This window comes from Macaca fascicularis, chromosome 12 (genome assembly GCF_037993035.2).
Source record: "Macaca fascicularis isolate 582-1 chromosome 12, T2T-MFA8v1.1".
Classification (NCBI taxonomy): Eukaryota; Metazoa; Chordata; class Mammalia; order Primates; family Cercopithecidae; genus Macaca; species Macaca fascicularis.
Window position 1 is genome coordinate 54,793,121 of NC_088386.1, and position 14,364 is coordinate 54,807,484.

At 39.1% G+C, this 14,364-nt stretch overlaps 1 protein-coding gene across 50 annotated transcripts in view; it reads right to left on the reverse strand.

Moving 5' to 3' along the window:
* The window catches only part of BAZ2B (bromodomain adjacent to zinc finger domain 2B), a 412,036-nt gene that overhangs the window by 46,534 nt on the left and 351,138 nt on the right, over positions 1 to 14,364 (reverse strand). For all 50 annotated transcript variants that reach the window (XR_012421150.1, XR_012421149.1, XM_074009246.1 and 47 more), the window contains 2 exons: positions 12,052 to 12,114; positions 10,462 to 10,606 (listed from right to left, as the gene is read on the reverse strand). Coding sequence is in view for 48 of the 50 variants with exons in the window: in XM_074009246.1 (XP_073865347.1) it covers positions 10,462 to 10,606; positions 12,052 to 12,114 (208 nt within the window). In the remaining 2 variants the exon portion in view is untranslated. The remainder of the gene's footprint in view (positions 1 to 10,461; positions 10,607 to 12,051; positions 12,115 to 14,364) is intronic.

The following is a 14,364-nucleotide window of genomic DNA, read 5'->3' on the forward strand; positions in this document are numbered from 1 at the left end:
CTATAAAGACACATGCATATGTATGTTTATTGCAGCACTGTTCACAATAGCAAAGACTTGGAACCAACTCAAATGCCCATCAATGATAGGCTGGATAAAGAAAATGTGGCACATATACACCATGGAATACTATGCAGAAATAAAAAAGGATGAGTTCATGTCCTTTGCAGGGACATGGATGAAGCTGGAAACCGTCACTCTCAGCAAGCTAACAGAGGAACAGAAAACCAAACACCACATGTTCCCACTCGTAAGTGGGAGTTGAACAATAAGAACACATGGACATAGGGAAGGGAACATCACACACCAGGGCCTGTTGGTGGGGTGAGGGTCTGGGGGAGGGATAGCATTAGGAGGAATACCTAATGTAGATGACGGTTTGATGGGTGCAGCAAACCACCATAGCACGTGAATACCTGTGTAACAAACCTGTACGTTCTGCACTTGTATCTCAGAACTTACAGTATAATAAAACAAAACAAAAAACAAACAAACAAAAACAGTGAACTGAACTGGAAAAAAAATCCTTGGTTTTGGCTGGAAGGCCATGGGGGCTTTCTTCTTTCCAACTTCCCTGAGAGGCAGCAGCAGGTCAGAAGGCCTTCAGCTGACATCAACACTGTTCTCAGCGTCCTCCCTATGTGGACTTTTACCCTTGATATGCATATGTCCTAGCACTGTTTCTAAACCCAAAGGTCCCTTGATAATGTTTATCATTACTCAGAAATTAAGTGCTTTCTACTCTTTCTCACACTAATGCATACAGAGCAAGGTGTGGGGTACGGTGTTTCGTCTCTTGGAGTAGTCTTGTTGCATGTCCAAGTCCTGTGGACTCATTATGGAGGCTGGGAATCCTGTGTATGGTTACTTCTCTGCTTGTAGGTTACTCTCACTAACAAACTTTGCTGCTATTAGCACCATGTGGGTCAGTGGTTTGCGTAACTATGCATCTTGTACTACAGTTGGTGCCCAACAAAGTCCCGATGTCATGGCTTTCTGAAAGAAGAGAACCTATGGGTCAAATAATATCTTCTGGGCACAGTGGTCATTCACTTGGCAGTTAGGATGGTCTCAGCAGCTATGCCTGAGAATGGCAGAAGCCCTCAAGTGGTAAAGAGGCTTTCCAGTGTAATAAGGTGGCTTGAAATTAAGTTCTCTCTCTTCTCCTTATCAACTTAAGAGATTTTCAAGAGTACAAAGGGGTAGGGTGCACTAGAAAGGGTGTGGTAGTCTCTCTAGAAGGGAAGGTGGGACAAATTCCCACTGTTTATCTACAGTATGAGGCAGCTGGTCCTGCTGTATGTGAAGCCAGTTACTGTGAGGCACGGTATTCAGGAGCCTGAGTGGGAACACCAGCAGGAGGAGTCCAGCATTATACAGAGCAAGAGCAAGGCTCTTAATAGGTTCACTACTGTAGGGATAGCAGAGGCTTGGCCTGCTAACTTGCATGGTTAGGAGACAACAGTGGTGTTAAGTGAAGCTGAGTAAAGGGAAACACATGGCCTGGTTGAACAATGAGCAGTCTGGGTTGACGAATAATACGGGGCTGATGTTGTCACCCTGCTTCTAAACTGGATGCTTGGTAGCATGGGTAATACATATTACCATTGCGGTGATTTTCCTGAGACTTGAATGTGAAGTGGACTAGATCCACAGATAGTGTAGTTACTTGGACACACTCTGAGACAACCGGCTGTGTTAGCATAATTATAAGAAAATCCAGGGTTTGAGTACAGAATCCCTAACAACATGCTCTCGGTGCAGAGAATGTTGGATGACCGAATCAGAGCAGGTCCTCCTAAGCGGACAACGGCTTTGACTTTATTCCTTCATCTGGGAGGCAATGTTAGACATGAAATAGTTCTTTTAGGTCATACAAGCCCCCCAGCAGGGGTGGAAATGGAAAGAGACAGGGTCTCACGAGATGCACAGGTTTCTGCCCAAAATATAAAGAAAGAAGGAACAAAAGAAGGAATAGACAGATGGGCCCAACTTCAGGCAGTCTCCCTCACACCAATAAATGTGGTATTGCTCAGAAGGAATAAGACAGAAATTGAGAGGTGGCCTAATTCTTGCGTGTGGGAGTGTGGTCCTATTCAAAAAGTTAAAAGACCCACTGAGACTGTGGAAAAGGGACATGTGAGATGAAACGTGATACTGAATAGTTTACAGGCTTGAGTAATTATTGGGAGAGGTGGATTCACTAGAAGATTATGTGAAGAAGGTCCCTGGGGAGGACGAGGGCTATTAAGCCTCATCCACACAAACTTGGAAGATCTCACAACCTCGAGACTCTCCAGAAAAGGACATAGAGACAGGGAGATACCCTGCATTACCTTGACTCTGGAAGTGGCATTGCTGGTGGGAATGCTCCTAGTCATCAGTTCTACTTTATGAATTTGAGTCAACTCTAGAAGCCAAGATTCTTTGTTCCTAATCTGAGCCCTTTCAAACTCAAGGAGAAATACGGGTGGGCTCATTCCCCTTTAATCTCTTCCAAGGGATCACTAACCATGTACCCTAGATGATTATGCTGGAAAAGAGAACAGCCTTCAATATTTATGGGTTTGCTAGAAATGGAGGACCAGTATCTATTATTCCAGACTGCAAAAGAGCTCTGGCAAACAAATTCCTCAACTGGGGTTTGGATTCCGTGTTACCTGTGGCTGAAAGATTAGAATTACAATCACTATGAAGGCTTTTGGACCTTTTGCGTGAACTTTAGTTGTTCCTTTATCAGGGTGGGGTATTTAAGTTGACATGTCAGTTGGACTTTTTTTCTTTTTGAGACAGGGTCTTGCTCTGTCCCCGAGGCTGAAGTGCAGTGATGCGATTGTGGCTCACTGTAGCCTCGAACTCCTGTGCTTAATTGATTCTCCCACCTCAAACTCCTGAGTAGCTGGAACTACACCTGGCTAATTTTTCTGTAGAGATGTGATTCCACCATGTTACCCAGGCTGGTCTTGAACTCCTGGGCTCAACTGATTCTCCCACCTCAGCTTCCCAAAGTGCTGGGATTACAGGTATAAGCCACCATGCCTTGCCCTTAGTTAGACCTTTTTTTGTGACTTCTGTTGGTAGCTTCTATAACTGTTGGCCAGGTATGTTGCCAAAACCCACCTATACTTACAAGGTCGGCAGACATCGTGCGACAGTGTTGCACACCTAGAGGTGAAACAGGTTGCATTTCTTATACAAGAACAGACTCAGGCAGGGGTACTGCGCAACACCATTTCACAATTTAACAAACCCGTTTGCCTAACCCTGTTTGACACTGGACCTACAAGTGATCTATGACTGGTCTCAGGCAGAGACGCTGATGGCATGTGTTAGTTTTTGGGTGTTTGATCTCCTCTAGCTAATGAATGGTATACACCTTTGGAGTTACTGTGTCTCTTGCATTTGCAGATAATATACATGCTATCAAGACTGAGGCATACTGTTATATATTGGGGTTTCCAGATATGACACAATCAAGCAGTGAAAGTGCTTTCACAGCTGCTGGCATTCTACAATGGGACCATGTAGAATGGTATTGCCAACATGGTACTAAGTGGCTATTCTAGGCTCCCTCTTATCCACAGGCAGTATAGAATAGTGGAACAGCATTCTGAAAGACAGCTGTGCCCATCCCTTTAACAATGACTTCTGTAAGATTGTCTGGTCTGGGTTACCTCTGCTGTTTATACTCATAAAGGTCCCTCCACTTTGGTGAAGTTCTTTGGCACCTGGGAGTCAAAAATCAGAAACAGACAAAGAATTTACTTGGTATGCCAAGACCTGAGTTTTTACACTTCAATAGTTCTTTCCTTGTACCTGTCATAATTTCAACAGGTGGCTGGGAGGTTTGTGTGTTCATATTACAGACAAATGGATAGATACAAACTTGGATGCCCTCCTGACTTCCTGGTGACACTTGCTAGCTACACCTACAGAAGAGCAACTTTGATTCTCTCTTTATTCCAAACATTCTAAATTTCTGTTGTATGCTTATTCTGCAAGTGGGAGATTTTGCTGCAGTCTCTATATCCATGTAGTATATTCTATCCACAGGGTATCTCTAGTGGGAAAGTACAACTCCTGCTTTCATGTGGAATTTACTGTTCCAGAAAGAAAGAACAGACCATATAGGTTGTCCTTGAAGATGATGATGGACTGTGCTTTGGGCATAAACGTGCCTGACCAAAAAAAGTGAAAGGGTGGTTGGAGCAGGAATGACTCTCTCTTCACCTTTCTTGCAGATATTAACAAACTGTACCAAATAATCCTGTGCAGCAATCCCACACAATGACACTCAGTGCAAAACTATCACAGTGTGGGATTTGTTATGCTTAACATATTCAACTGCGGAGGACCTTCCGGAAATTCTACTCCCAGAGTTCTCATTTGCCCTGGCCCTCCATAATTCTTCCCTTACTAGTCATACTGTGTAAAACTCTATTCATCTTCTCAGGTGCAGAGAAACATGTACTCTGACATCTTGGCTCCCAGTGGATCCATGTCCCACATTAGGAGAACCCCAAAGCAGCATAAAACTCTCAACCAAATACTTCCACTTCAGACCTGCAGTTGAGTCTAATAGCATGCCAACAGTGTGTTAACCCCAGGAAAACATAAATACCAAGTGGATATAAAATGTAGCATGAAACCTCTGTAATCCAATGGAACTAGTCTTATGTGAAAGGCATGCTTTCCCTGCCTCCCACCTGTACATAACACTGCACATTTTGGAAATACTATGAGACCTTTAATAGTGACTCAAAATCTAAGACACTGGTCACTTTCCCAGCGGTGGTCTCCAGTGCTAGCATTAGAGCCTATCCGCAGGTGTTAAGGATACAGGCTTTCATTACTTTGTACAAGGGCTCTTGCCTTGAATAGACACCTATGAAGCTGAGGGTATGACCCGCAATTGCTATCGTGGGAAACGCTACCATTAAGAGAGCCTGGGATCATATCACTGAACAAATTAGCATTGCTTCCTTGACCTGAGTTAATATTAGAGAATTGCATAGCTTTGAACTGTTTGTTGGATATGCAGCCAGATTGCTCAGGGGAGCTCTGTATCTCCTAATGCTGTGGTATATTGTTTGTTTTGGAATTTCTTTGGCTATATAATGACTCAGCACTCTCAACAAACACTGAAGGCCCCATTTAAAATCTAATTGCTTTCTATTCCAGATGAGGACGCTTATTATCTAGTGAGCCACACCAAGGGTCAGGGGGTGGACTGAGAAGGAATAAACTCTCAGTCTTAGCTAAATGGTCATGGGGGCTCTCTTCCTTCTCTCGTTCCCAAGACCCATCAGCAAACCTGCTTAGCCACTGAGCTGATTTGCAGAGGAACAGTAGGGTCTTTAGCTGCTATTCTCAAAGTTCTTGGTATGCAGACCCTGGTCCTTTGTAATGCATACTTCCTAGTGTTGTTCCTAGGCCCAGAGGTCCTTTGAGATATATGTTGTTTCTTAGAATAATGAAGGACTTGGACTAACCTCAAAATATACAGTGTTATGAAGGTAGAGTTTTCTCTCTTTGAGTGATCTTGTTTCTTGTCCAGTCTCCAAATGGACAAGGCACACCCTTGTGGAACCATTGTAGGGGCTCAGAGATCCCATGTGCTCTGTTATTTATCTGCTCTGAAGTTATCAACACTAATAAACGTTGTTGTTATTAGCACCATGTGTATTGCTTGTGGTATATATTACCTTGCCTCTTGTACAACATGAAGTTAATTAATATTTTTCTGTGAAGGTAATCCAATGTCTGATATCTTCTCCCCATAATATTAATTGATGTTAATGTTATTATAAATATTTTTTTAAAACTTGTATATTTAATGTTAAATCTAACCTTTCTTTATTAAGAACACATTATACTTTTAAGGAACTTTTAAAAGGAATAAATATGCAGCTGGGTGCGGTGGCTCACACCTGTAATCCCAGCACTTTGGGAGGCAGAGGCGGGCAGATCACAAGGTCAGGAGATCGAGACCATTCTGGCTAACACAGTGAAACCCCGTCTCTACTAAAAAACTACAAAAAAAACTAGCCAGGAGTGGTGGTGAGCACCTGTAGTCCCAGCTACTTGGGAGGCTGAGGCAGGAGAACGGCATGAACCTGGGAGGTGGAGCTTGCAGTGAGCCAAGATCACTCCACTGCACTCCAGCCTGGGCAACAGAGCGAGACTCTGTCTCAAAAAAAAAAAAAAAAAAAAAAGTAATAAATAAGATGATGACAATAATGTATATTGTTAATGTTGAATTAACTTTCAGCACCTGTTTATTTACGGTAGCTTCTACTAGTTTGACACTTACTGATCCTTATCAGCCTTGCCTGTCAGAGCACTACTTGCTCATATTATATACTTGTATGTTCTCTTTGTCTTCATATGTGCTCTATCTTTCCAATGAGACTGTGAGCTCTTTGTGGATAGGGACAGGTTAACTGATTTTTTTGCATCATGTTATGTTAAAGTGATCCCCCTATGTCAACCTCCTGACTAACTGAGATTACAGGTGCCTATATATATATATGATTTTTAGTAGAGACAAGGTCTTGCTATGTTGCCCAGGCTCGTTGTGAACTCCTGGGCTCAAGCAATCCTCCTGCCTCAGCCTCTGAAAGTGCTAGGAATACAGGCATGAACCAGTGAGCCTGGTCTTCTTTTGCATCTCCATAGCACTTAGTACAAGGCACAATACAGGCGCAAATAAACATTAGATGAATAAATCATCCGAGTTTTTCCTCATTTTAATTAGCTGTAAGATAAAGAGAAGCAATGTATTACCTATTAAGTTCATAGCACATAGAATATAGCAGACATATATTCCCTTATTATTTTATTAATGTCTATTAATATATCTATTAATGAAATAATAAAAAACTTTAGAAGAAAATAAACTAAGTGAAAAATTATCCCCACTTCTCCCTGCTCTGCAATGACCACAAATAAGAGTATAAAGTACAACTGCTATTTATATATCACTTTGTAGTTCTTTTAGATCCATTATCTGACATGATCCTTGTAACAACCAAAGAATTCATATACAGCTTATTAATTTTTTTTTTGCAGAAAGGGAAATCAGGGTCCAGAGAGGTTACATAGAAGAGCCTGGATGGAAAAGGAGATCTAATATGTAAATTCAATCTATGTTAATCTGAGAGACCTAAAATTACAAAAAACAAAACTGTCTCCTATAAGCTATTCTTGTAAACCTTATAAAGACATTAAATTATTTATTTGTTTATTTAAATCTTAGAGTATTTTAAGTGTGCCTGTGATATATAAAGTACTATCCTTCCAACACTGTGGAAAATTAAAAGTAGAGATAAAGATTATAAGATTTAAATAAGGAAATAGTATACATATTAATGTGCTAAAATAATGGTCTAATTAATTACCTGCTTTTCTGGGGGTTCAATTTCACGTATATTAAAAGGTCCACTTAAATAAGCTGGGAAGTTTGTGGAAAAGCTTAGGATTTGAGCTGGATCAAGATGGATGGGTGAAATTTAGATGGTAGAAGAAAAGCAGATTATTATAATAAACAAGATTTGGCAAAGATGCAAGGGGAGGAACACACATGTGTTGAGTGAGTAGATTGGACTAGGTGAATTCTCATTAAGAGAACACTGTAAAGATAGCTTGGGGTCAGAATTGTATACTGTCTTGAATGCCAGGCTAAGTATATATTTATTACTTCATGTTACAGGTTATAGAGTCATTTAAGGTTTCAGAGTAGAGACATGGTATGTTGACAGAATGTGATGGAAGGAGGGAATTGTATATAGAGAAGTTGAGGACAGGTGTAATAATCCAGGTATACAATGATGAAGAACTGATTTCAGGAGTGTTGCAAAGAGACTGATTTCAGGTATTTTGAAGGAAAGTTGATGTCCTAGATACTTCAAGTTTACATGCCCAAGTGATTAAGAAGAACGTGGCTCTTAATCATATTGAATATTTAACTGGTCTGGGGTAGGGCTCAGATTAGTCGTTTTCTTAGGCTTTTCAGGTGATTCTAATTACACCTAAGGTTAAAAAGCCATTCACCTGGGCATTTAAAAAAAAAAAAAAACTGCTCTTAAATCTCCCAGCCTCTGTACTTCCAAATGACACATAATTTTGTCATTTTAAATTAGATCCTATACTAAAACTTTGACTTAATTTCATTTCAAACAACCCCTTCTATTGACTGCTCTAATTCATTTTAAAGTATCATAATTTTTTGTTGTTGTTGTTTTGAGACGGATCTTCACTCCTGTTGCCCAGGCTGGAGTGCAATGGCACGATCTCGGCTCACTGCAACCTCCGTTTGCTTCCTGGGTTCAAGCGATTCTCCTGCCTCAGCCTCCCGAGTAGCTGGGATTACAGGCATGCGCCACCACACCTGGCTAGTTTTTTTGTATTTTTAGTAGAGATGGGGTTTCTCCATGTTGTTCAGGCTGGTCTTGGACTCCTGACCTCAGGTGATCTGCCCATGCTGGCTTCCCAAAGTGCTGGGATTATAAATGTGAGCCACTGTGCTCGGCCAAAGTATCATAACTTTTATTATGTATGTATATATGCATTTATTTGTTTTTGAGACAGTGTCCACTCTGTCACCCAGGCTGGAGTGCAGTGGTGCACTCTTGGCTCACTGCAACCTCTGTCTCCCGGGTTCAAGTGATTCTTGTGCCTCAGCCTCCAGAGTAGCTGGGACTATAGGCACATGTCACTGCACCTGGCTAATTTTTGTATTTTTTGCTAGAGACGAGGTTTTGCCATGTTGCCCAGGTTGGTCTCAAGCTCCTGGCCTCAAGGGATCTGTCTGTCTTGGCCTCCCAAAGTGCTGGGATTAAAGGTGTGAGCCATCATGTCTAGCCCACAAATTTTCTATTGGGAATTAAGTCATTAAATTTATCTCTAATTTCCACTTTCCTACATCATATTCAATAATTTCTTACAGCAATTCAACCTTGAAGATCCTTCTTTCTGTCTTCCTTTTATCCCTGTTTGCTCCTGAGGTTATGGCCTCCCTACTTCTCAGCTGGGTTATTGTAACGGTTGCACAATCAGTTTCTTTACTTCTTCTTCCAATCCAATGCATACTTTGCTCCCAGGTTATCTATTTCAGTGTAATTCCCCTGCCAAAATTAATCTCTGCTCTCCAAGAGCTCACAGTCTAGTGGCAGAGATGGCCATCTGTACCAAACATTATGACAAAATGTTAAGTAAGGTACATAATGTTTCTCAGCTTTGATCCCTCTAGGCACTTTGCTTTCATAGGTTCTGAGCTTACTCTTATTGCAGAATCCTAACATCATTAGAGATGCCTCTGGGGTCACTACTGAATCGGAAAGCAAGTATATAGAACAGAGGTCTATTTGTATAAGCTAGAAAATTCTCCCAAGTAGATCAATCAGAACAATTCGTTTTTGTTAGATGTTGAGATTCTGCATAACATTTTCATTTAAAAAAAACGTGACCCCATTACTAAAAATAAAACGCTTAAAAGCAACTGCTTTATTTATATTTTCTGTTAGAGTCGTCTATATGATTAGCCAGTCTTCTCTCCCCAGTGGACTATAAACATGACATGGATTCTATTTTATATAGCTTTGTATCTCCTGCAGTGCCTAGAAATGTCTAGCACATAGCAGGCATTCAAAAATGTGTTTTTTCTTCCATGTCTGATGGGGACAAAAGTGTTAATGTTAGTGCTTACAGATTTTCAGAATGTAAAAACATTTTTGCTTCCTTGTACCAACATGAGTCAATAGCTATTTTGAAATCTATAAGCACTAACATAACACTTTTGTTTTCATCAGAATTTGGCATTTGAAAATGTCCAGATATGGAGTTCTGAAAAGTTAAATTCAAGAAGGTTTACTAAGCACATAAATGCACAATGTACTCTGCTAGTTAATGTAACAGAAATGGAGCCAGCGAGAGAAGTCTAAAGGTAGAATATCATGAATTTGCAGTAACACAAAATTCAAAAAAGGAAGAAGTTTGAAGGAGAAGGAAGTGATCACAAACTTCAAACATTAACAAGATTTGAAAAGGAATGAGGATTATGATGATCTTAGATTTAAGCAAGTTACCTGCAGGGGGTTACTGTCAGGATGTATGCTTATTAAAAGAATAAACCACTTATTGGGAAGTTTGACAATGGGAAGAAAGAGAAATGGAACAGCAGCTACAAAAGGTAATATAGATACAAATACAAGTCTTTGTCCACAGAAGAAAGAAAGAACAGCTTATGTCTGATGTCAGAAAGAGTAGCAAAAGAAATATCAACGGCTAGGAGGAAGTGTGTATCAGTGAAGGGGCATTATGAGTTCAAAAGGAATGAGAATTAAGGTTTTACATGTTTACCAAAGATTGATTATGGGAACATAAAATATATTGAAGAAGTAACAGAGTTTTAAAATATATAGTTTCTTATTTAACAATTTGTATCGGATTATTAGTTCTTACCTTCACCACTCTCCATGCCTTCTACAAAAATCCCCCCACATTGGGGAAGAATCCAGTACCGGCGTCTGTAACGATCCTGGCCAAACATCACTGAACGCAATGAGTGAGAGGCATCAAAGAGCTTCCTTCTGTACTGACTCTGTTGCTGTTAGAAAATGGTACATATAATTAGGTTTGGGATGTTAAATACTTTAAAAATTAATGTATAAGTAACTTTATACTTTTATACCTTTAAGCACATAAATTTCACTACTGGGAAAAGAGCAAAAGGGCTAAATATTCATGCCCGACTTCAATTTCAGTAACATTTATAAAGATAGAAATCATTTTAAGGATAATTATTTTTGTTGCCATGAAGTAAAAGGATAAGTTACCTGAGAAAATAAAACTTATCCTTTTACTTGATAATAAACAATGGGATCAAGTATTTTATGGAGCCAAAGCAAACTGGTTCAATTCAACTCTTATTGATTACAGTATATAACTAATAATACATATAGGCCAGGCACAGTGGCTCATGCCTGTAATCCCAGCACTCTGGGAGGCCGAGGCGGGTGGATCGTTTAAACCCAGGAATCAGAGACCAGCCTTGGCAACATAGTGACATCCCATCTCTACAAAAAAAATATGAAAAATCAGCTGGCGTGGCGGCACATGCCTGTAGTTCCAGCTACCAGGGAGGCTGAGGCGGGAGGATCGCTTGAGCCTGGGAGGTCAAGGCTGCCGTGATCATGCCATTTCACTCCAGCCTAGGTAACAGAGCAAGACTCTGTTTCGAAAAGCAAAGCAAAACAAAAAACAAATAATATATATGTAATTGGCTAAGCCTGTATTTGCCTATTTTTACACTCAGGTTGTAAACCTAGACAACGTATATTTAAGTTTTGGGATAGGTCTGTGAAGAATCTAACATTAATACCATACACAGGCATGTTGTAATACCTTTAAAAAACTCATTTTTGTTCTTATAAAAAGCTCATCTTAAATTTCACTAATGCTATCAAATTCAGTTTTTATTTTTATTTTAATTAAAAAAAAAATAGAGATGGGGTCTCGCCATGTTGCCCAGGCTTGTCTCAAACTCCTGGGCTCAAACAATTCTCTCACCTCAGCCTCCCAAAGTGCTGAGATTACAGGTGTAAACCACTTCTCTTTAATGAGAAGTATGTAAATACGTACACTTTACAAATCCAATGCAAATAAAACCCACAAATACACAAACGTAAAAAAACCTGAATTTTTTAGTAATTAATTCCAAGAAATAAAACTATGCCTTAATTGATATTTCATATTTATATGAAGAGCTGAAGAATACAGAATATTTTCTTTCTAGGCTCTGATTAAGTTCAATATCGTGTTTTAAGAGGCAGGCTTTTAACCTTAGCATTAAGCTTGTAAAGTTCAATTGTAAGAATGTTTCTAGAGTTTGTCATCTTATTTTTTGGTGACAAAAATGCTATTCAGAATCTTCATTTTTAATTACTCCCCAAAAGCTTGTTTTTGCTTAGCAGTCAGAAAAACTAATCCCCATACAATGTAGATTTCTAAAACACTGTGAAGATGTTAAATGTTAATCAGAAAAGTGCTTACTTTACTCAGTTTTTCAATCTGTTTTTCCAGCTCTTCAACACTTGCTGCTTGGTCACCTTCATCCTATACATAAGAAAATACAGTGTCATTTATCTGTTTTAAGATTTATTTATTCAATCCATAAATATTTAATGAAAGTCTCTTATATGCAAAATACTAGAAGAGGCACTGTATAAGAAGGTATAAGACTCAGTTCTTTTCTATAAACTAATAATCTGGTAGAGAGATACAGAAAACGTTATATTAAAAAAAAACACACACACACAAAAACCTAGGTATGGTAGCTCATGTCTGTAATCCCAGCACTTTAGGACACTGAGGTGGGAGGATCATCACTTGAGGCCAGGAGTTTGAGACCAGCCTGGACATCATAGTCAGACCCAGTATCTACAAAAAATAAAATCAGCTTAGTGGCTTATGTCTGCAGTTCCAGCTACTTGGGAGGTTGATACAGGAGGACTGGTTAAGCCCAGAAGTTCAAGGCTGCAGTGAGCTATGATCATGCCACTGCACTCCAGCCTGCAGACCCTATCCCCAAAAGAAACAAAACAAAACATAACAAACCACACACACAATAAACTCCCCCAAAAGCAGGAAAAGTATAAGGGTCTCAAAGAGAGGTAGTGATTAAAACCTGTGAAGTTCAAGGCAGAGTAAGATTACTTTTAGTAGAAATGTATACCAAGGGAGGCTTTATAGAAGAAGTCATGTTTTAATTAGCTACTAAAGAATGGTTAGAAATGCATCCATCAGAGAAAAGAGGACAGGTCTCATGTCTTGACATGAGAGGTACATAAAAGGTAAGGTAGGAGATGAGGCAAAATGAGTTTAAGGCTAGATTTTGAAGACCTGTAAATGCTTGTCAATTAACAAAATGATCCTTTGAGGGAGGGTTAAACATCTGAACTATGCTTTCCAAAGGTTATTCTGGCAATAGTTGTAAGATGGCCTGGAGCAGAGAAGGGATTAAAATTGGTAAAACTAGCTAACAGACTAGTTTTGGTTTAAAACTAGCTAACAGATTAGAGAAGGAGGGATATGGTTCTTACTAGGGTAAAAGAAATAAAGATGGAGAAAAGCAAATGAATGTAAGAGATACTACATAGTTATAGAGCTGTTGAGTCTTGTCAACTCATGAATATGTGGCACAGAGGGGCAAGGGAGATGATGGAATAAATAAATTATGATGTTAAGGTTTTAAATCTAGGAGACTGGAAAAATACTGATACCATCAATTGAAGGAGTTATTTTTGAAGGGAAGAAGATTAGTTATACTTGAACACATTGAGCTTTTAGAATAAACATAATTCCTAACATGCATAGTACTAATTGCATAAATAGAAGGTTTGTAAGTAATTACGTGAAATTTTTCATTCTAGAAAATGACAACAGAAGAACTATCTCCAAATTTTAGGTTTTAGAGGGAAAGCATGAACAGAAGGTACATGGGTTTCTTTGGATCTTAGCTGCACTACTAGACATAGGCAAATTACTTAACCTTTGTAAGGCTATTCATCTGTAAATCTGGTGATAATGTTACCAATTACATGAAGGTTTTGTGAGGACTAAGTAAGAACAGATCTGAAAGTAACCAACAGTGTTCCTACTTTAATAACAAGATGGAGGTACAGCTCAGATTAAAGAAAAATAACAACTTGTTTTTGATGTTTACTTCCTATCAGCATTCATAAAAAGCCACACGGCCACCAACCACACACAAACATGTATTTCTGACTAGTGTGGCTACCTACCCAATGAAAAAAAAAGTGAAAAAAAGACTGCCATAGTTTCACCATTATCTCTCACTCATCCACTCCTTACCCAAATTTAGGGAACCAAGTTACAAAGGTGTTCAGGCACATTATTTGTGCTAACAGTAACATGAATTCTATTTGGAATTAAAAGAAACCTTAAAAGATAAGTAGCTCAACAACTCTTAAATCTTGACTCTTATGTGAATATTTATAAATAGATTCTAAAGTGATCTTCTGATCAGCAGGACAAATGTCTGATAATCTGTTTATGCAAAAATACAATTCAATCAATAAATATTCAAAATAAGATATCAAATATTTGAAAATGCCATGTATCAGCCAAATAATCTAACTGCAATTTTTAAGACTCTTCCTACAATGCAAAAAGAAATAAATAAAATGTCTCCTAAAGTTTTATTTAAAGGAGTTTTGGCTAATAGTACTTAAAATTTTCAGAGATTAAAAAAACGTGGAAGAACAGAGAGAAAGGTAGTAGCAGCAACAACAAAACTAAGAACACAGAATCTATACCACAGTTCCCCAACCAAAAAAGAGTGTC